Source organism: Periplaneta americana, chromosome 13 (assembly GCF_040183065.1).
Source record: "Periplaneta americana isolate PAMFEO1 chromosome 13, P.americana_PAMFEO1_priV1, whole genome shotgun sequence".
Taxonomy (NCBI): Eukaryota; Metazoa; Arthropoda; class Insecta; order Blattodea; family Blattidae; genus Periplaneta; species Periplaneta americana.
The window spans coordinates 96,974,161-96,996,332 of NC_091129.1; the positions used below are offsets into that span (position 1 = coordinate 96,974,161).

The 22,172-nt window shown below is 32.9% G+C and overlaps 1 protein-coding gene across 1 annotated transcript in view; it reads right to left on the minus strand.

Annotated features, from left to right (window-relative positions):
• Window positions 1-467: 467 nt before the first annotated feature.
• The window catches only part of LOC138712147 (probable G-protein coupled receptor CG31760), a 395,270-nt gene continuing 373,565 nt past the window's right edge, over window positions 468-22,172 (minus strand). Inside the window, exons 12-14 of the mRNA XM_069843619.1 lie at window positions 20,786-20,891; window positions 17,897-18,040; window positions 468-4,142 (exon numbers count right to left, since the gene is read on the minus strand). Of these exons, the coding sequence (XP_069699720.1) occupies window positions 3,909-4,142; window positions 17,897-18,040; window positions 20,786-20,891 (484 nt within the window). The 3' untranslated portion in view covers window positions 468-3,908. The remainder of the gene's footprint in view (window positions 4,143-17,896; window positions 18,041-20,785; window positions 20,892-22,172) is intronic.

A 22,172-nucleotide genomic window follows, 5' to 3' on the forward strand; every position in this document is an offset into this window, starting at 1 on the left:
TAACATAATAATATACATCTTAACTTTATACTAAGCTTTATGTCTATTAATTGAAATGCTATTAGTGCAAAAAATATATGTATAAATATTTATTTTTGGATAGAGATGGAGAAACAGAGAGATGACAGCAGGGAAGAAAAATTAACGAAATTTAATATGGAAGAGAAAAACATTAATGACATTGAATGACATTAATTTCTGCAAAATGTGCATAATGTACTAAAATAACTGGTTAACTGTAAATTCTGAGCTCTTGACGAATTAGTCACTCACTTTTCTCGAATTTTGATTTAACTGCTATCCATTTTCAATTAGTGCAAAACATACTAGTATGTTAGTCAGTTTTGTTACACATTGAATGCCGGTACCCCGTAAACCAGTAGACTTTTTTTAATCTATATATATATATATATATATATATATATATATATATATATATATATATATATATATATATCTATATATATATATATATATATATATATATATTCCCATTCCTTTTATACCAGAGATCTCCAGTAATGATTAAAATATACGCGTGTTCTTAATTAAGTCGGAAAAGTGCACCATTAACTGAATAACTAGAGTGGCAGGGTTCCATATCAGAGAATTGGATTAAAATTTTAGAAAGCCGAAATGGAATTTGTGGTGAACGGAAACGGTTTTTGGAACAGGTTTCTTAAGGGCATTCCCGTTTTCCCCGACCAACAATCTACCAACTGCTTCATTACTCATTTTCATTACATTGGTGCAATGAAGATCCACATCCAATGGTGAACTAGGGGCAATGCCACAGGCAGAAAGCTATATATAAGTTCAGCATATTATTTCTAGAATGGGCCTCTATGATAATGACAAGGGTTCGAAGTACATGCCAGTGAAAGAAAATCATCCAGAGGAAGAAAGGAAAGTCTCTCCCCACTATCTTCTCTCTTATGAGTGTACACTATTCTGAAATTAAATAAGTATGCAAAGGAAATAAAATGCATTTTAAAATAATATAAAGCTTGTGCCAACTGACTAGAAGAGCCATACATTATTATAAATACTCGTAATCACCAAGAACTTCTGATTCTTTGGTTTTGTAGGATTTTAAATTCATGTTTAGCAATAGTGAAGAATTGTGGTTGTACGATTCAGCCAGCCACTGCACATCATCAAGAGTGAGCGCGGATTTCCTGCCTGCTGTGTTTATTTTGCCTTTCCTTTGTCACACTTTGTGCTAACTGGTATTCATTTGTTCACATTTACTTGTATTCAATAGCCAGGGCTGCATCAGAAGTGAAGTGAACATGCGACATGATGTACCTACAATGAAAGTGACTCAATTTCATAATTTTTGAAAATGGCATTTTCGAAGCAATTATTATATAATATTTATTTAAAAATTGGCCTATTCGACAAAACGCACAATTTTGAAGTATTATTGCCTCTCAGTATATTGACATATTTATGTCCTTTTCACTAACGAGACACAGTACGGTATATAAGGAGTTGCATAATGAAATCCATCACATATTTAAGAAGAAATCGTACCAACACTGTCAAGTGAGATCTTAAGAAACAGTACATGTCCTGTTTCAATTACAGTCCATCGCCTGTAACTGGATATAGAGTATATGCGTATTCTAAAAATGGATAGTAAGTTACTTAATAAAAAAAAGTCCTATGGTGTAGTGTTATGAAATAAAAAACTGTATGTTTACTTGGAAACAATGGTTATTAGAAAGATTTCAACTACATTTCTCGTATATAGTTTTATTCAAACTCATACATAAAAAAGATTGTTACTAATTTAAATGATAATTTGTTTTAAAAATTTATGTTAGTAGTCTACTCCACAGGAATTGTTTCAGTTCTACATGTTGCTTTCTGAAAAAATGAGAGACATGTCCCCTTCGAATTTTAATTTATCTCCACATACAGTAGTCTATATAAAAGACTATCCTTGAGTGTTAGTTAACAGTTCCTTATACCATAACCTTCTTCCTCTAACAGCACTTCATTGTCCATAGTTTGCATTTTGTTGCATGATGCCATAGAAAGTAGCATTCTCAGTAGATTTGGTTAGGTTAAATGAGGTTATCTACCTTAGGTCAGTGCTTAGCTTACTGGTACCTAATTTATTTATTGTTATGGCACATTTTTTCAGATAGGTTAATAAACAGTACCAGTACCTTATATGTGAGTGCAACATTTTTTCTACCCCTGTTTGAATGGGATCTTTGACGTAACTCATTCATTGTTTGACAGGTATACATAAAGAAGCCATTACATGTAACAGAGCATAAGAAATATGAATAATAATAATTTTGTGCAAGAAAGGTATACCGGTAATGACCTATTGACTAATATCAAAATGTTTCAAATTAACTTCAAATGTTGGTTCTAGTTACTTTTTTCATTAACCTGGTTACAATAGATGGACTGCAATCTGTACCCTACAAGTAATTTGAGTAATACAGTAATAATAATGTAACAGATTTTTATAAGAAAATAACAAGCAATTAAAACAACATTAAAAAATCTGGATCTGTTATGAAAAAGTATCCCTAATCTCTGTGCTACATCTACACAACATCTTATTGGCGTTATGAACATCTGTAATCTACGTTCTTAAGGATACTTCAAATGTACAATGCTTTTGGACATTGTACAGTACTTTTTAAGGCTTGAAATTTATTAAATCTTTCAATGCAAGATGCTACTCATCCTAACTGCAGTACATTTTTTTATAATTCCTCAATCTATGTGGATGATTGTGTTCATGTGACTGGACACAAGAACATTAAGGGAGATCATACTTATGAGCTTGTCAGAAAATTTTGCAACCTTAGACTACAACTTAATGGCTACAATGAACGTTTTTCACAAATATATGGTTATTGAAGTTTATTTAATAATAATACGTTTAGAAGTTAAAGTATAAGTTATGTTATTCAAACATAAATCAATTATAAAGTGACACATATTTCATCAGCTAAAGTTCAGTAATTATGGAAATAATTACCATTACCGGTAGTAGAAGTTATTCTTTTTTTTAGTTCTTATTAAGTTTATTGTAATTTCAAAGATAGACTACGATGTTAATCATTATTATTTAAAAACTGAATTCATTGCTATGTACCATTTATTTTTATCACACGTATTTTATAATTTAACGGTCTAGTGAAAGAATTTTTTTCTACAAATTATTAAGAAACTGTTACAGATATTTTTTAGAAGATTATTAGTTCTAATTTAGGTATTAAAAACTTAATTCACGTTAAAAACACTAAAATTAAGATAAAATATGAATCCGTATTATGAAATGATTAACCTTCAATAGTAAAATTGAATTATATAATGGTTTAATCTATCACTTGCGGCCTTTTCTGACTGTATGAACCCCCTTTAAATCACACACTAGACACACTTTCTATTCACACAGGCAATTGCGTAATTTTGACACAACATGCAGAGGTTCACACCTAATGGACTGTGTTTAACATGATACTTCGCTAAGGATATGGGTTATAGCAGCCCTGATTATCGACACTCACATCAGAACTTTTTTTCATTTTACAAAAAGCGGCCAAATGTTACTCCAGGCACATGGATCCACATTCAATCAGTTTACTGGATTAGGAGGGCTACAATATTCTTTTAATAAGCCAAGACATTTACTCTTTTCAAACAAATACCATTTGCAGATATTTTTAGAACAAAAATCTGTTTTAAAGGTTATTTATTATCCAAGTATTAACATCCAGGACTGATAGCAGCAAAGTTGTACAATGCGGGAGCAGTGACAGATCCACAAACAGCAGGGGGGGCTTTAACATCTCACGGGACGACGACAACAACGACAGTGATGAAGACGCGCCAGTCCCCTGTCACAACCACACTTCCTCACTATTGACTACTAGTCAGACACGCTCACTGGCGCCTTCTGCTGGTGAAACGATGCAACTCTCTTCACCTGGTGTATTCTTTCCAACAAGGAAACCGGACGTCGTCTTTCCTACAGGACTTTGAAGAGTTACTGCCGTGTTGGCAGCATTGAAATAACCACCGGGCTTTGGCTTCAGATGTCTGTTGTTCATCTCCATATGAACTATTTTCATGAATTCAATCTGTGCTGCTAACTTCTGAATTTCCTCCTGTGACAAACGAGTTGAATGCTCCAACCAGTGACTCATTAAGTCAAACTTCTGATGTTACCAACGTTTAGTCTTGAGTTTGTTATAGTAGTCACTATCTGCAATCTTAATTTGTAACTAAATATCTTTTCTTTATTATTATTATTATTCTTGGTTCATTCTTGATTGATTGTTAACAGGGGCGTATTTTGCGGGCTACCGGGGGTAGCCCAAGGAAATTACAAAAGAAAAAGTTTATAATATAACATAATGTAATAATTTTGTATTATTAGTTTTACCATAGTAATTAAAATTAAAGTAATTGTTAGATATATTTTGTGTAATAATAGGGTCAGCAGTAGCCCAAACCCTTTAACCAGTATACGCCACTGATTGTTAATTTAACAAGTATATATCAATAATTATCTTTTTTTCGTATAGTTTAAATTAAATTTTTAGTATTGTCTAGATCTTACAAAATTCACCATTTGGAATATCGATTACGATGTTTTCTTTATTTACTATAATGCAAAAGGCCCTTGTGAAGTTAATTTTCTGTTCGAGAAAAATTTGAGAAGGCTTCATTCACTTATGCAATGGAGAAATCACGATCTTTTATAGTAGTATGAGTGTGTGTATGACGTTTTAATTGTAATCCAACAGAAAGGGAAATGTTAATCTATAAGGTTTCCATTATTATCAATCTATGCAGGTATTAATTGCTGGCGTATGCATTGTAGCTTGTATTGGAACTACCTCACACAGTGCCCAGAGGGGTTCGCTGTCACTTCCTTAGGCATGTACCTACAAGTTGGATCAAGAAAACTCATTTTGGTTGATTGGATACTACGACAGTATAGTAGTAAGGTAACCTTTTGGTATTCTGGATCCATATGGATTTTAACTTGATATAACGGGTAGCTTTGCTTAACTTGGTTATTAATATGAAATATAGAAATTTCAATCTTGAATATTTGCTCATTTGAATCAATACACATTTCAGGCAGTTGTTAATCATTTGGAAGCTTTGTTATTAGTTCACACAAATATAAGGTACTGGTAACAGTAGTTTACTTAATTAAGCAAGTCACTTTTATTAATGTTCTAATGAACTGTAACTGTATGCAGGAATAAAATGTTATTGTTATTAATGTTTGCATCCTTAACCATTTGTTTGTAATGAAATTTAACAATATCTTGAAAGGCACCCTATTGAAGGAAGCTGCAGCTGGTTGTGTAGCCTACAGCTGTTTGATTAAGAATAATTCTGCTCTGCATAAGATTTAAAATTTTAATTTATTTTAATCATCTTATTAAATACCGGTACATTTACATTTCTATTCCTTTTAATTTCAGTAATTCAATTCATTGGAAGGTTAATTCTGGGAACCTATGTTACCTATTGTGCCACTGTCTTGCACCACTGTTCTCAAATCTTCCTTTTGCGTCACTGTTCTTAAATCTTCCTTTTACAAGTATAATTCATGGCACGCTTCAAATAAGTTACAGCTCGGATGGATTCAGGATTACAAAGGTTACCTTACATTACTGTTGTAGTATCTGATCAACTAAAGCGAGATTTCTTTATCCAACTCGTAGCCTAAGGAAGTGGGAGAGAACCTCCATGGGTACTACGTGAAGTAGATCCAATACGAGCTAAAGCACATGTGCCAGCTGTCGATAATAATGAAAAACTTATAGATTAATATATTTCCCATTCTGTTGGAATACAATTAAAACGTCATACACAACACACTCGTATCATTACACTTTCCGTGGTTGAACCTATCTTTGTACTCTGGTAAAAACGAGATTGTGTTACTCATTTGATTTTGAACCACTATAAATGGGCGAGTCCACTTGCCTAAACCTCCTATAATTTGAAAAAATGACTGAAAATGATGAACATATTATAACCGAGGTGAAAAAGAAGAAACGAATAAAAATAAAATCATTAGTAAAGTGACTTTAATCTCTTTTATCTGAAAACAGGTAGGTCTAACTTTGGAAACTTCATGTTCTCGCCAGCACTGGAAAAAGTCTAGTCTAAACTCACTCTGGAATAATTTAGCATCGTTTTCTTCCCCATTTAAAAACTATTTAACTATTAGGTACACTTTTTCTCTCATTTTATAAACTATTTAACCGTTATATGACGAAAGTGATGTGCAAGTGTATCAAATGACATTAAATATCATAGACTGAAACATATTGTTAAAAAAAACCATAAATAAAATATAATGTAGGGTCTCTATCTACAACAGTAAATACTAAATATAACCAAATTTCCTTATTTTATAATGGTGACTCTAATTTGTATCTACTGTCAAAAGATAGCAGTTGTAATATGAAATATATACAAACAATTTTCAAGACTTAAGTTGATAACATCATTACTGGAATGTTACATATGAAGATACATTCAAAAACTGGACCAATCAAAAGTACCTAAGTACCTTGAATAATAGGTAAGAAGACACATGCAACATTAATAATTATAGAATACTATAATGAAAGCAATAAAATTCAATAGAAAAAGCTGTAAATGTTCATATTTTATCACGTCTTGTGTAATGAAATGCTGCAAAGCAAACATTATGTGTAATTTGACGTGATAATGCAAAATGCTTTCATGCAAACATCATGCCAGCTACAGTTATAAGCAAGAGAAAAGTGTCAAGAATTCGAGAAATTGTTAACTCATGCTAAAAATGCACTTAAATTTAACGTAAACTTCGTTCGTATAATTGCACTACGATTATATACTCTACTTAAGGAAGACTGAAAGATGATCAACACAGAAATCAATGACGAAACTATAATAATAATAATAGTAAGTGTGAAGAGACATGATGTTAGTAAGGAAGTGAACGCATATACTGCATAAATTATAGGATTTAGCTAATATGCAATGTATTTTACTCTAATTACAATAGTTTTCCATTTATTTTTACATTAATAAACAAATCTGACATTTTTATGTATCAGGTGTGCTAAATTCCTGCCACTCAAAAATAGTAAGAGATAGATCAGCACAATATATTGTGTATAAAATACCTATTGGACTTACAGCTTTCCAAATCTGTTTTGAAATTTCATCTATCACTAATATTTTAGTTAATACAAATATTTTTTGTTAAACTAATAAAGTCGCTGCATTCTTGATGCTACTGGTAAGTGTTGCATCATCCCTGTTACCTGTATATCATTACATGTAGGCCTACCTATAGATAAGAAGATAAATTACCCTCAATTTAAAAGAGCTTGAAATAAAAAGTATTGTATATGAGACAGCATAGAAAACGAGATATAGTAGGAGCATCACGTAATGAACTAACGTTTTCAATTATAAAGCCATAAAACCAATAAATTTATATACGGATTTATGTAGCCTACAATAAAACAATTTTATTATATGTACTGGCATTTAATTTTATTCATCTCCTAAAATTAATTTTAACAGTAAGACATATTTACATTAAATCTTAATGGAACCATGGTTTCGCTGTCACTTTTTTTTTTAAGGATAGGCCTAGATATGCCTATAATTTTAATTTGATTTCTGCGTATTTTTATAAGGAAATTTTAAGCTTAGAATAAATAAATATATTTCTAGTAATTTGGCCATATTATTATAGTGATAGAAACATCTTCTTCTTTTATTTAAAAATCGTTTATATTGTCAAAAGTCACTGACTAAAAAAAACTAATTAATTAAAAATAAAAGAGAACTTTATCTAGTCAGGTAGCATAAAACTCCTACATAACGTGATTAAAGACATCCATTTGACCAAATTATACTCATAAGCATTGTGTATCTGTATTTTGTTTCTTAAATTGCTGAAATAAAGAACTTTCTGCCTCACAGTTGGTTTTGCAAGGTTAAAATTTTCTTCATTTGGCCAACACAGTTCCATTATACAATAATTGTTACCACACGTCCCTGTTTCCTGGGGATAGTTCCCGAATTTTGCCAGGGGCGTATTTTGCGGGCTACCGGAGCTACCGGCGGTAGCCCAAGGAAATTACAAAAGAAAAAGTTTATAATATAACATAATGTAATAATTTTGTATTATTAGTTTTACCATAGTAATTAAAATTAAAGTAATTGTTAGATATATTTTGTGTAATAATAGGGTCAGCGGTAGCCCAAACCCTTTAACCAGTATACGCCCCTGAATTTTGCTACTTGTCCCCAGACAAAATTCGTCCCCGGGATGTACCCTGATTTAATAATTTGTTCCCAGATATTCCCGGATTTTCAAAGCCTCTTAGTTATTAATATGGTTTAATGATCTCTACACACTGCTGTGGATGAATGCAACTTTGCTGTTTTTTTATAATGCAATAATAAAAACTATAGGTGAGAACATGTGCAATCAAGTCTTCTATATTTTTATCAAGGTTGTTGTTTAGTCCGAACACAGGTCTGAACCTCAAAAGCGATACCAATAAGGCATCACTTATTAGACAACTAGGCCAGAAGATAATGAGGTAGGGTGGCCAATTCCTTTTCCCCTCCATTGCATACATCGCTGATTAGCTACATATTACACTAATCAGACTTCAGATGCATACAAACAATGTTATCAAGGTTAGAAAACAATAACTGAAATCCAGGAAATAACAGAAATTTATTCCATCATAAATTAAGCGAATTTTTGGCATCTTTAGAAGATGTGGTTCTTATTTCGCAAAAGAATTCTCAGTGTCTCTTGTGAATTTTATGAAGATGCTGTTGAATATCTCAATCCCTGGATTATCCATTCACAAGATAAGAATTCTATCTAATGTATACCCCTGGTAGAGGGGCAGAGAAGGCCTGATGGCCTTATCTCTACCAGGTTAAATAAATTAATACTAAATAAATACTATATTGCTGACAACCCCTCTAGACAGAGAAAAATTGAAAGAGACAGTCCATTTTTTCGAATTTAGATGAACTCGTTCTGGATGGAGACAGTTTATTTGGCGAAATTTCTTGCTTGAAGAAAAATTTGACTGCAGAGAAAATAACAAAGTGGAATGAAGAAAATGCTACTCTTTGCTCAAAATGGAATGAAATCTTCAGAATTTCCCCTGAGAAAATGATTCTCTGTCCATTACTACAGAAGTTGAATGAACTATCTCCGTGTCTTTCTGGAAGTAATGATTCAGTGCAGAGAGTGTTTTCTTCAATGAACATGATGTGTACATCCAAAAATTTCAAATTGAGTTTAAAACTATTCGAGCCATGCTGGTATATTATCCAACTTCAACATGACCCGTCAGAAATTTGCTGCAAAAATTGGTACCGGTATCCAGAGAAGGCCTGATTAAAAATATTCACTCTTCTAAAATAATAGTAGTTTATGTAGTAGACAAGTAGAACAAACATTTTTAATGTGTAAAATTCTTTAAATTGTGTAGAAACAATACACGTGAATGGTAAACTAATAGAAATTTTAAAAGTATTTCTTTTTTTATATATTGACATCTGTTCCCGGAAATTGTGAAAAAAAATCTGGTAAACTTATCATACAAATCAAGTTTAATTTAATTATATAGCGATCAAAACTTATCAATTAGGAGTCTGTTTCTCAGGAAGAAAATTTGGTATTCTCAAGTTATTTCTAAAGAATGTGAATAGTATAAAGGTTATCAGAAAATTTAAAATTATTAATATGTTAGTTCTATCTTAAATTATATACTTTAACAGCAAATTTTATTTCCCTAGGCATATTACTTACTTACTTACAAATGACTTTCAGAGAATGCGGAGAAATCGTCAGAAACTATCCAGAGTGCACCACAGAGTGGATCTACATTGCACTTGTACTGAATGATGATGATGAGAGAGAAATGTTCGAATGTCACAAGGGAACTGGAGTGTCTGGAGAAAACCCCTTTGTTGCGTGAACCACAGGCTTACCCAGTATAAGTTATAAATTCAACACACTTTGCTTTTAATGGAGAATTATTATAATTCAGCATAGAAAACTACTTGTATGTAAACACGATGTACTTTTGATACATTAAAAAATATTGTAATAGATTTTGTATGACATTTCTTACCGGTATGATTTATTTAATATTGTGAATTTATGTTAAAAGAAATGTAAACTGAAGATGAAACCTTATTTTGTAACTTTCACAACAGGTTAATAACTAGTTTATTATGTGAATAAAAAGTATTGTAACATTGTAACAATTTTTTAGAGAGAGAGGGAAGGGGGAGGGAAGGGGAATGGAGAAGGGGTAGAGTGGAGAGAGGGGGGATAGTGAGAGGGGGAGGGGGGAGAGAGGGAGGGGGGAGAGAGGGAGGGAGAGAGAGAGAGGGAGAGTGTGTGTGCTCATGTATATTTATTTAATGACACTGTTTTCACATTATGGCGCAGTCATAAGCTGTTTCTTTACCTATGGCAGCTTTTAGTAGTATTTTTCATATTACCTACCCCTCAAAGGCAGATCATGCAGCGATTTATCCATTTAAATTAAATGTTTAACCACAATATGCATACCATATATGCATTGGTTTAATATATGCATATGAATATAATGGTTGAATATTAAACTGAAAAGCATTGATTACACATTCCCTCTGCTACCAGATCTGTTCACATCAGTGGCCTGAGTCTTTAATATTCAAACGTACAAGGAATGTCAACATCTAATCATTGATCAGCTGAAGAAAAGTGACCAATATGGCTATTTTGCCTCAGACTAAAATTCTAAATTGGCTACACAAAAATACAATTTTATACTCCAATAATAATATAAATGTCATAAAACTGTCATATTCTGTAAATAGTGTGTTTTCATAATATCTGTTTAAAATTGTCAGATTGGAAACACTTATTTTGTAACCAGTTTTTCCCCTATCAGCTAGCAACACTGTGGCCCAAATGCGGCAAATTAATGAACTTCCATGATGGCATGCAGTACCTATCATAAAAGTCAACCCTCCCTGTCCTGGTATGTATAGATCTACAAAGTCACATTATGACTCGTACTATAGGAAATGTACAAAACTTGAAGTCAATTCACAAACATATAAAAAAAAATGAGGCAGCACTAGTGACAAATGAAATTCAAAATATGCACATTGAGCTTTGGGTCTTTCCGTAACTCAATTTCATACAAGTTTCCAGGTTATTTGTTTTATATTTCAGAGAGGCATTAAAGAACATGTATTGTTTGTTCCCAAAGTGAACACTATATGAAAACAGCGTGTAAAAATGGCAATACCAGTAACTCAAAAATTGCCATCCTGTGCTTTAGACCCTTATGGAATTAGTTGCCTCAATTGTTTCCAAACATAAATAGTTTCCAAATAATTGATTAAATGGCGATCTTACTCGTGTTAATTGTGTAAGCATGTGCGGCTTACAGCTGTTTCGGTGTTTCTTCACACCATCCTCACAGCCTACTCAATTATTTATATTCAAGTGTTAAAAGTAGTGTACGAAAGATTCAACATGGATAAATAGCTTCCATTACAAATACCTCAATATCGAAAAATTTGTTTATATGCTCTCCTGACATGATGCCAGATATATGAGGGGTTCACAACCAGAGTGGACCAAGTCCTTCTGGAATAATTTTGAGAAATTGAGTCTTAAAGTTCCCGGCTCTTGCTTGGCAACCTTCACTTTCCATAGGAAATGCTTCTCTCTGTGGAGTAACAAATGAGTTATGGACTTCATTTGTTATGGTAATGAATAAATCTAAGATTTCTTCATCCGAGATTGTATTAATCCACAAACTGACCACTGGTGGACTTGGTCCACTCTGGTTGTGAGCCCCTCATATATTACCATACTGCCTATTCAACTTTGTAATTAAATCCCTTTAACTGGATTGGGAAACACCGGTATACCAGTACTACATATTTTTTAGTAGATTCTGTAATCCTTAACTAGGGGTGAAAATTTAACATTTTAATCAAATACCTCTATGTTGCCAAATAATATGTATTGGTATTATTAATTTATTCTGTGTGAGATATCTGAAACGGATGTGACATAACAGTACCGGTACACATCTAATTGTATTCTCGAAATCGATGATGCTGAAGATGGCCATGTCGTACAAAACAATTTTCCAATATTGATCCTTGTAATTTCGTGACAATAGAGTATGTTCTGCTATTTTACTGTATGACTTGCGCCCACAACAATCACGACTATCAGCTAAGCTCATTCTATGCAAATTCTTCTTCATGATAAAAAGAGCTGTTTAAATTCCTAATATTATAATAGATGTTTTCTTATTAAATGTGGGGAGTATCTGGCTATCCTTGGTGAGGCTGCTAATATAGCAGTCTTTCTTGTCAACAACTGATACTGTCTACCATTCGTTTTGTAAATTTTGTGAAAATGGTGTCATATAATATTGTACCGTACCGCATGTTATCAGAGATGAATAGATTGCAAGTTTTGGCCCCCAAAAAGTTTGTCTTGAGTCCAGTTTAGCAAATTCATCTGCCTTTTCAATGCCCTGATTACTACTATGTTTTTTAACCCACGTTGAGAATGGACCTCTTAGCGAACTCTTTGATAATTGTATAGGACTGTTGTACATTCAGTGTCAACAGTGTTGTCCTACTGTACGTAAAAATATCAAGGGACTTGTTAAAAATATTTTGTTCAAGGATTGCACTTGTACTGCTTTTATTACCACAACTTCCGTTTTGGAACATTTTGGCAAATTTGCCTGTTAACATAATTATACATAACTTAGTTGCAGTTACGGAAAATCCCAGAAATTGTCTTACATCTTGCTTTTTTTATACAGTAGTGTATTATCAGCAGTTCCCAATTACTTTTCTTAAAGGGCCACATAGAAATTTTAGAGTTTGGATACAGGCGAGATGATAGAAATAATATTTTATATTCAAATGCTTGAGAAAAAATTATTTATATTTTAGGTTATTACAGTACTGAAAATGTTCTCCATGATACGAATATTCATTAACAGTAACTTATAATTATAGTAACTTTCTTATTAAACATTGTTTTACAAAAGAAAGCCGTGTTCACAAATGAACTTCATGTAAAACAATGTTCTAAAGTTTTGAAATACTGACTTTACATTGTGAGTATATTCTTTCTCTGATGATGTTTTACGTTAAAAATCAAGATATTTATTAGTAGATAATAAGTAACACAACTTAAATTTCAAAGTTTATATAGGTAATTTTTTATATTTTTCAATGCAGCATTTTGTTCTAAGTAATAATAATTCAACATATTTAATGTATCTTTCGTTCACTTGAAATTACTATAAAGATAGAGTAGATTCTTACTGTCCGTACTACTGAACTGACAGCAGAAACTACAGCTCTGCATCGGTAACTATCACTTTTAGGTAATAAAGTAAGCTTTACTCCTAGCCCTCAGAGCAACAACTATGAACAGTACAAGTCTGCATGATATGATGATGCACCTTACCCTACCTGCGTAAAGCAAGGTCAAGAATTAACTCAGCCCAAGCCCAGTCCCTGCTCATCTTTAGAAATATTGGCAAAACCTGCAATTCTAGTTTCCTGAAATTTGTAAAATTATTCACATAAGCCTATTTTGTCCCCAAAAATAATAATATCATCATAGGCCATCCGTTATCTCGTGAAACCAAATGCATGTAGCTCATAATAAGAACTGTATGGTTGGGGTAAGTGAGCTAGCTATCTGCAAGTGGAAGTGTAGCGAGGGTGGAAAGCTTCCCAGTCCACTTCTTTCCCCTTACACGCAGTTAGGTTTCACGAGATACTGAATGGCCTATAAATGACTTAAGTACTTTTGATTGCAGAGGTGTATAGCACATCCTTTACTAATGGGAGATTTTAATTACTTTCATCCTTTTAGTTCAAAAATTTTAAATCCTTTCGTATTAATATTGCTTGTAAATCATTGTTCAAGAGTAGCCTACACAACTTTCATTTCTGTATGGAATGCCACTGTTTTTTGAGTCAGGAATATCATATATTTCAAATTATAAGTATATTTTTTAAAACTGGTTAATTGATAACGCTGTATCAACTACTATGTTATTTAATGTCGATGGAATTGGTAATAGCGAGAGAATATTTAGCAAGATGAAGCCCAGAATTCACCACAGATTACCAATCAGGTAACCAGTCCAAGTGAGAATTGAACCCATGCCCGAGCACAACTCAGGATCAGCAGGCAAACACTTCAGTCAGCTGAGCTATACTGGTGGCTATTATAAACTGCCTTGGTTTATCTCAATAACATTGTTTTACTTTTCCAGAAAAAAAAAAATTTCTGTGAGGGTATAGGTATTAAAATGTTGGCCAAATCACTTGTACCAATAAAACGTATTTGAAATTCCACCTAATTCGATTTTTCGAATTTAGAAAAAAATTAAAACATTATGTTAAATTCGTTATTTTTACCTTCTTTTACACTTCTGATAACAGCTTAAGTAATTGTGATTGTAATCATATAATCGGTAATTTATTACAAAATGCCTAACTCTCCCAAAATGGAAGTAAAGAGTATGTATACAATTTTACGTTCTTACCGCTATCTATCATTTGTCTTTTTGTTTTAAAAAATGTGATATTTTTTAATTAGTGGCAGACCTTTTTGTTACAATAGCTTAATATTAATAATACTGTACTTTGATCGATAAATAAAAATCAAATTCTTGCACTATAAAACAAGTTAATGAAACAAAAACCAAATAAATAAATTGATGAACACTTAAAACACGAGAAAGACGCACAATACGTTTTCCGAAACTTAAAACACATAAGAGCACATTGAGAATCCGTCTTGGACAATGTTGAAACTGCTTCTGAAATTATTGTTGTGGTGTTCTAAACAAACCACAGACAAAAAGAACATTTATTTCGTGCATTTGTCGCAATGGTTCGAATTTTGTTATCTTTGACATTATAATAAAGTGACTTTGATGTTTTTCCATCTCATTAAAATAAATTAGCCTACAGACTTGAAGTTTTGATCACAAAGAAGGGTAAAAATGATACTACATCTCTCTGTAATTATTTTAGAAGGATTAAAAACTATATACATACTACTTATTCTCTAAATTTGTAGAGGGATAAATCTTATTACTTTTTGTGAACTTGAAATTGTTTATAATCTTTATTCTGTGGCATATGATAATTTTTTCAAGTTATCTTTCGCGAAAGTCTTTCCTTTCTTACTTGGTAGGTATAGAATAGCTACAAACGTGTCACAAGCAGAAAATCTATCTCAAATTATTTATGTAATATTCTCTTGTCTTGATGTAGTTCTGGAGGTTTAAAATTACCTTTCCCTTCAGCAGGCTAAAGAATGAACTTTGTACAATGTGCTTATTAGAAAGAACTAGTAAGATTAAAAGTGTAAGTAAACTTGCAAGATACTAACATGCAGTCGTCACAAAATTCGGTGGATAATATTCTATAGTGTATTTCGCTGATAAGGAAATAAACAATGCTGAAAAGCAACATCCCAAGTTTCAGAGTTTTCGAGATATTAGAGTTGTGATGTCACGTCAATTTGGTGCAAGAATTTACATTTACATCACTTGCTATTGTCTACTGTAGTTAATTCAGAATTCATATCATTAACTAATATTTCCAACTCTTCATTAGTCAGTGACAAATGTAATGACATAATGTGCATTGAGAATTGAGAGTATTACTTATATGTTATGTTTATACATTTTCTCAATAGCATGGCACATTAATGTGACAACAAATGAGGATGCACATGTTAGAAGAAATGCTACCAATATACATACACTGCTTTATTGATATTTTACATTCAGTTTTTCAGCATATTACGCACTACTTGTTTGTTGACCTGAGTTTTTAATTAATAAAACACACAGTCTGGTAGGGTTGTCAGGTCTTACGTTTTTGCCATAAGCTTTACCTACGTTTTTTTTTTCCTTATATTTTATGGCTTAAGTTTTTCTTTTGACGGTAAGACTATTTCTTCCTTTTTTTTTTTTAATACACGCACATTAAAGGATCGTACTTTGAAAGTCCCAGAATACTGCAATTACAATGATATTACAAGATGACACTGTTCGTCTTTAATATTGCGTTAATGTTTTTGTAACTTTTATGCCATTATGCTGCTTTATCTTGAAAAATGCTATAATTTTACAGAAAATCAATATTGAAAGTTACCTACATAGATTTTCAACGAGTCAAGAATTAAATTATTCTATCTTTGAAAACGAAGTTGATATATTGAGGTTACAGCTTCAAATACTTAGGATGTACTGTAAGCAGTAACATGAGCTGCAGCCAGGAAGTCAAAAGTCGGATAGCAATAGCAAAGGAAGCTTTTAATAGAAAAGTGAGCATCTTCTGCGGATCTCTTGAAAAAGATCTAAGGCAGAGACTAGTGAAGTGCTTTGTGTGAAGTGTGGCATTGCATGGAGCAGAAACATACACATTACGACAAAATGAAGAGAAACGAATAGAAGCATTTGAAATGTGGATATGGAGAAGAATGGAGCGTGTGAAGTGGACAGACAGAATAAGAAATTAAGGTGTGTTGGAAAGAGTGGGTGAAGAAAGAATGATGCTGATACTGATCAGGAAGAGAAAAAGGAATTGGTTGGGTCACTGGCTGAGAAGAAAATGCCTACTGAAGGGTGCAATGGAAGGAATGGTGAATGGGAGAAGATTTCGGAGCAACAGAAGATATCAGATTATGGACGACATTAAGATATATGGATCATATGCGAAGACTAAGAGGAAGGCAGAAAATAGAAAAGATTGGAGAATGCTCAGTTTGCAGTGAAAGACCTGCCCATAAGCAGAGCACTTACGCATGCATGTATATTGAGACTGCAAGAATTTGTGAACCTTGATGAACTTTCTGAGGAATTTTGTGTGAGTAGGGCTGTTTTAATACAATGTAATCAATATCAAGGAAGTGATGTTGGTAAGTGGCTTTATTTTTTTTTCTAAAGTTTATAAAGAAAATGTTTCAATCATAAATAAAGTTATAATTAATGTTTCTATTAGCATTCCAGCTTCTAATGTCTTTGCAGAAAGAATTTTACATGAATGAAGAATAAATGGGCGATCATTTTACAAAGAGGGGTTATTCTAAGCTGATCAAAGCAGAACTATAATTTGTCTTTCATTTGTGAACATATTCACCAATTTGCAAAACATGATGAAAAATTCTTAAGAGCAGCTAAACTTTAAGAGAAATACCAGAAGGAGTAAATTAAATATAGAATATATAAACAACAGTATTCTATTCAGCATAATAAAAAATAAATATATAGTGACAAATTATCCTTTTTTTTCTGACAAAAACCTGGTAACCCTACAGTCTAGATAACAAGTCATGCAAGAAGAAGACTGCAAGTGACGTCATAAATCGATGAAATTGTTACATCTTGATATCTTGAGAAGTTTGAGACCTATGACATTGCTTCTTTTGATTTTGTTTACTTCCTTCTCAGTGAAAAAAGCTCTCGAACTCTATGACAACTGTAATTTCGGCATACTATACTATCTTTAGTGAAACATTAATACATGGTAGGTACAGTATACACTAAAATGACTCAATCATATATGTACCCTTTGAATTACTTACTTAAGTAGGATAAAAATTAGAGTAGGGACTAGCCATTAAAGCAGATGCCATCCGCATGCATCTAACATGACGCGTGGGTGCTGCACCATCTTGGGAAACTAAAGTGTGGATGTGGACCCTGCTCTGCAGAGGGTAAGTGCCATGCATATTTCGTTTAGCGAGTACAGATGCTGGATAGTATGGAAAGAAGCGTACCTTGAGCTCCTCATTCTCTTGATACAAGTCAGCAGTTTCTTCAGGCATCAGCCCTATACCATTCAAAGAGAAGGATGCTGTGACCCCTCGGGCCCGTGCTCGATTGTCCCACTGGTCACCCTGCCCTCTCAACACTCTCACAACCTAGAGATGTGGGGGAAAAGACGTGTCAGTGAAACATAAAATTTTTCATTATAATATGTTTCATGCGTTTCATAACAATTTAGTTCTTTTACCATGTTGCGGATTACAGTAATACTCGTTTAAGACAATACCACATTTTTCTGCATAAGACATCAGAATAATTTTCTACTAAAATTCCCTATACGATTAAATTGTAATTTCCCTTTTTAATATTTTTATACAGTCAAACTCTTGGGTATTGTTCTTGATTCTAAGTTGACTTGGGAAGATCTTATTAATGACCTCTGTATTAGATTGTCAAGAGTAATCTATTTATTAAAGATACTTAGATACCTTGTACTTAAAAAATTTCTTAAAACCTCATATTTTGCTTTTATTAATACAGAGTGTAACAAAAGTTTCTGGTACAGTGAAAATTTTACTTTATTTCTTAATTTTTTGTGGTAAATATCACAAAATAACGCCACTTTATAGCTTAGTGAACAGTCCTTTCATTAATGTTCTTCAGTAGTTTGTATTACATCCTTTTTTTTCAAGACACTGCAACACACGTCTACCAAAACTATCTGTGAGTCTGAAAATGTCTTCCAGAGTAATGGACTCCCACTCTTCCAACACTCGGGCAATCAACTCATTGCGATTTGTTGGTCTGGGTGTTCGAAACACACTTTCTTGTAATCTGCTCCACAGGTGCTCTATGGGATTTAAATCTGGAGAATTTCCAGGGCAGTCTCTCCAGACTTTGATGCCACAATTCTTTATTGTGTCCAGTGTACTCTTAGCTGTGTGGGCTCTGGCTCCATCTTGCATGAGGAACGCAATATGTTGTTTTGGAAATTTAGTGGTATCCCTTAAAACTTTAGAATATGCTTTGAGAATGTGTGTACAGTAATATTCGCCATTCACAGTTTTCTTCTCATTCACTATAACAAGTTGTGTCTTTCCATAACGTGAGATTCCTCCGGCCACCATAATCTTAACGCCAAACTTGGGTACCTGTGTAGGCTTTATAGAGGATGGATCCGCTGTTCGAATTCTGACATTTTGACGATTCGGAATAGAGTGAAGTTCCACAAGTGACTCATCCATGAACAGAATATGGGCCCTTAGAATTCTGGCAGCAGGTGCATCCTCTGTGTATCCTTCTTTCAGCAACCTTTCACAAAATTTAATTCGATCGGATATGTTCTTTTCACTCAGCATTGGCTTGATTCTTGGTACATAAGACCTCCGACCCCAGTCCTGACTACGACAATGCCTACTGATTGTCATGTGTGAAATGTTTTTGTTTACAGAGCGGTAACACTCCGAAAAATTCAGCCTTTTAGCCACAGCCTGAGTTCCTACACCAACCTTGTCCTTCACCCACTCCCTTATTTTTCTTTTTGTTTGAGGTGACACTTTGCTTGGTCGGCCTGATCGTTTAGCATCAGAAACAGAACCATCCGTTTGATTCTTCCATTTTAAAACTGTTGTTGGTGACATTTTCAACAACCTGGCAATATCACGTACTGATTTTCCAGTCTTGACCAAAGCTTGAACCTGAGACCGAGCGTGCTCACGTTTTGTTGGTGCTATGGTGACCTGTGTGATTAAAAATAAGTGTCAGTATCGTTTATTAAAATTACGCATTAAAAATTACATTTAACTGGTTTATTATTCGGAAAGTATAGAAAAATAAAGATGTAACAATAATTCCTGGTACGTACCTGAAACTTTTGTTACATTTTTGTGTTACGAATAATTAATATTGAAAGAAGATGACACTTAATTTCAATCATACTACACGATAATTTATTGCTTTAAGAATATAAAACTGTACTCACCAGAATTAAAATCACAAATCACAGGAAAAGTTTATGACCTCGTAATTTACACTGCCTAATTTTACTACAAATTAACTCACACTGTTAATATATTGAATACCTGTCTTCAACAATGTGACATTTCCCGCCAAATTATTAATAAAGAATTGGATCACACCACAATCAAGTAGTACCAACTCCTGCATCATAAAATTTGGTCATCATTCCTGGGAAAATGCGAACTAAACAAGATAATAATTTTAACAAACTGTACCAGAAACTTTTGTTACACTCTGTAGTATTATTACTTATGGTATTTATTTGCGGGGAAATTGTCAGCAAATTAATAAAGTACTACTTTTGCAAAACGCATTTCGACTGATTCTAATTTTGATGCTTACTGCAAACCTTTGTTTAATTCTGAAACAATTTTAACTGTTGTGAGTTTGTACCGGTATATTTTCCATTGTTTGATTACTCTTAAGTCAAATTTAAACAGTTGTTATCCACATAGTGAGATTCATCATTATGGTAAGACTTACAAGAAATAATTACAAACTTGTGACCTCTAGGGTTAGATTACCCAAGTCTAAACAATGGTTTACATCAACTGAATTGTCTATGTTTAATAAACTTGCTTATAGTGCACATATTGTTAATTTTAATAGATTTAGGTGTGTTATTCGTGAATGGCTGGCTTATCAAAAATCCTTTTTATCATATAAATGAATTTATGGAAACTAGTGTTGATATAGTATTTTAGTTTGATTGTTTATCTTGTTTTTCTTTTGACTTTGTCTATGTATCTGTGATACCACGACTGTTTATATCAATAAATCAATGAAAGACAAATATATGGGTAAGATTAAGTTCCTTTAATATAATTTTTATATTATATAGTACAGTATCAGTAGCCTATATATTTTGCGTGTTTGCTTACTTTGGGTCCAAATACGAGTCCTACAGTGACTGATGTACTAAGCTGGGTTCTGATAAATCCCAGAAGATACTTGATGTCTGGACCAGCTTGTGGAAATATGAACAAACTGTAAGAAAGGAATTAAAGTCATAATTAGAGATTTTGTCATCATAGTAGTTCAATGAATTTGGTAGGTACCTACTTATATCCATTTGTACAAGTCCATTATTTCTCTTTGGGTATCGTAATATGTTTGTTTACAAATTGTTTCATACTTATTAAAGGGCTGAGGTAGGTTTGAAGTGTTCATTCGTTATACAGCGTGGAAGGGGTAAAACTGCATTAATTTAAACTAGTAGTAATAAAACTAGTGGATAAGTTCCAATAACCATTTCTCTATCTATAATGGTTATGGAAAAAAATCGAATTTCTATGGAGAGATTGGAAGAGGATGCTGCAACAGCGCAATGCTTGATTCCCCATAAATTAAAAGTATATCTAGGTAGCCTACTCACGATTAGTAAAGTTTGGCATTGTCCGTAATTGACTTCACCTTTAGAATTCTACAAACAGAATGGCATAAGACCTGCTAGTGCTGAGATACAACGTAAGAACGCAGATAAACAGAGTACACTTGCCGTGCAACCCTTAAGTGCAATGACGCCATATTTCTCTGAAGATTCCATCACACTGTAAATGCGTTTTCAATCAGTTAATTTTGTACATTATTATACAAATGAAGTGTTTTTCAAGAAATGACAAAGAAATATTTTTTTCGGCTTGTTCTTCGCGTTAATATCTTACCACTCATACGTCTCATACCCAATAGGTTACCATAAATGGGATTCAAACTTCAGGTGCAAAATATTTTTTCTTTCGGTTAAACTGTTATTCAAATACCAAAATGACAATCGACTTTTTGGTTTCTTTATAGCCTAAAGATTCTGTTCTTAAAATTCATGCAGTTATATCCTTTCACTCTGTATGCGAGATATTCAATTACCAGTACTGTCCGACCAAGTGGTTATGTCGCAAGATTGGCGAAACAGTGGAAGTCACATGACAGTTACTTTACGGGACCCATTTATTTAAATTATTTTATACAGTTGTATATTATTACGTAGACTTCCAATTCCGAACAGCAAATATTTTCAGAAAATATCCTAACACTCCAGTCACTAGCCTTTACAGAGAAGTCAGCAAAAATGGGTAGGGGGAAACCGAGATGCAACATAACTACTCAGTCGGACAGTACATTGACAGAAATAACTAAAAAAAAAACTCTTGTAATGAAAGTATAACATACAGATTATATTCCATATAGTAATGCATTTTTTTGAAAAAATAAAATTTGTAGGCTACGTTCACTGTAAATTATATAAATTTGAGTGTAAGTTTAATTTTTTCC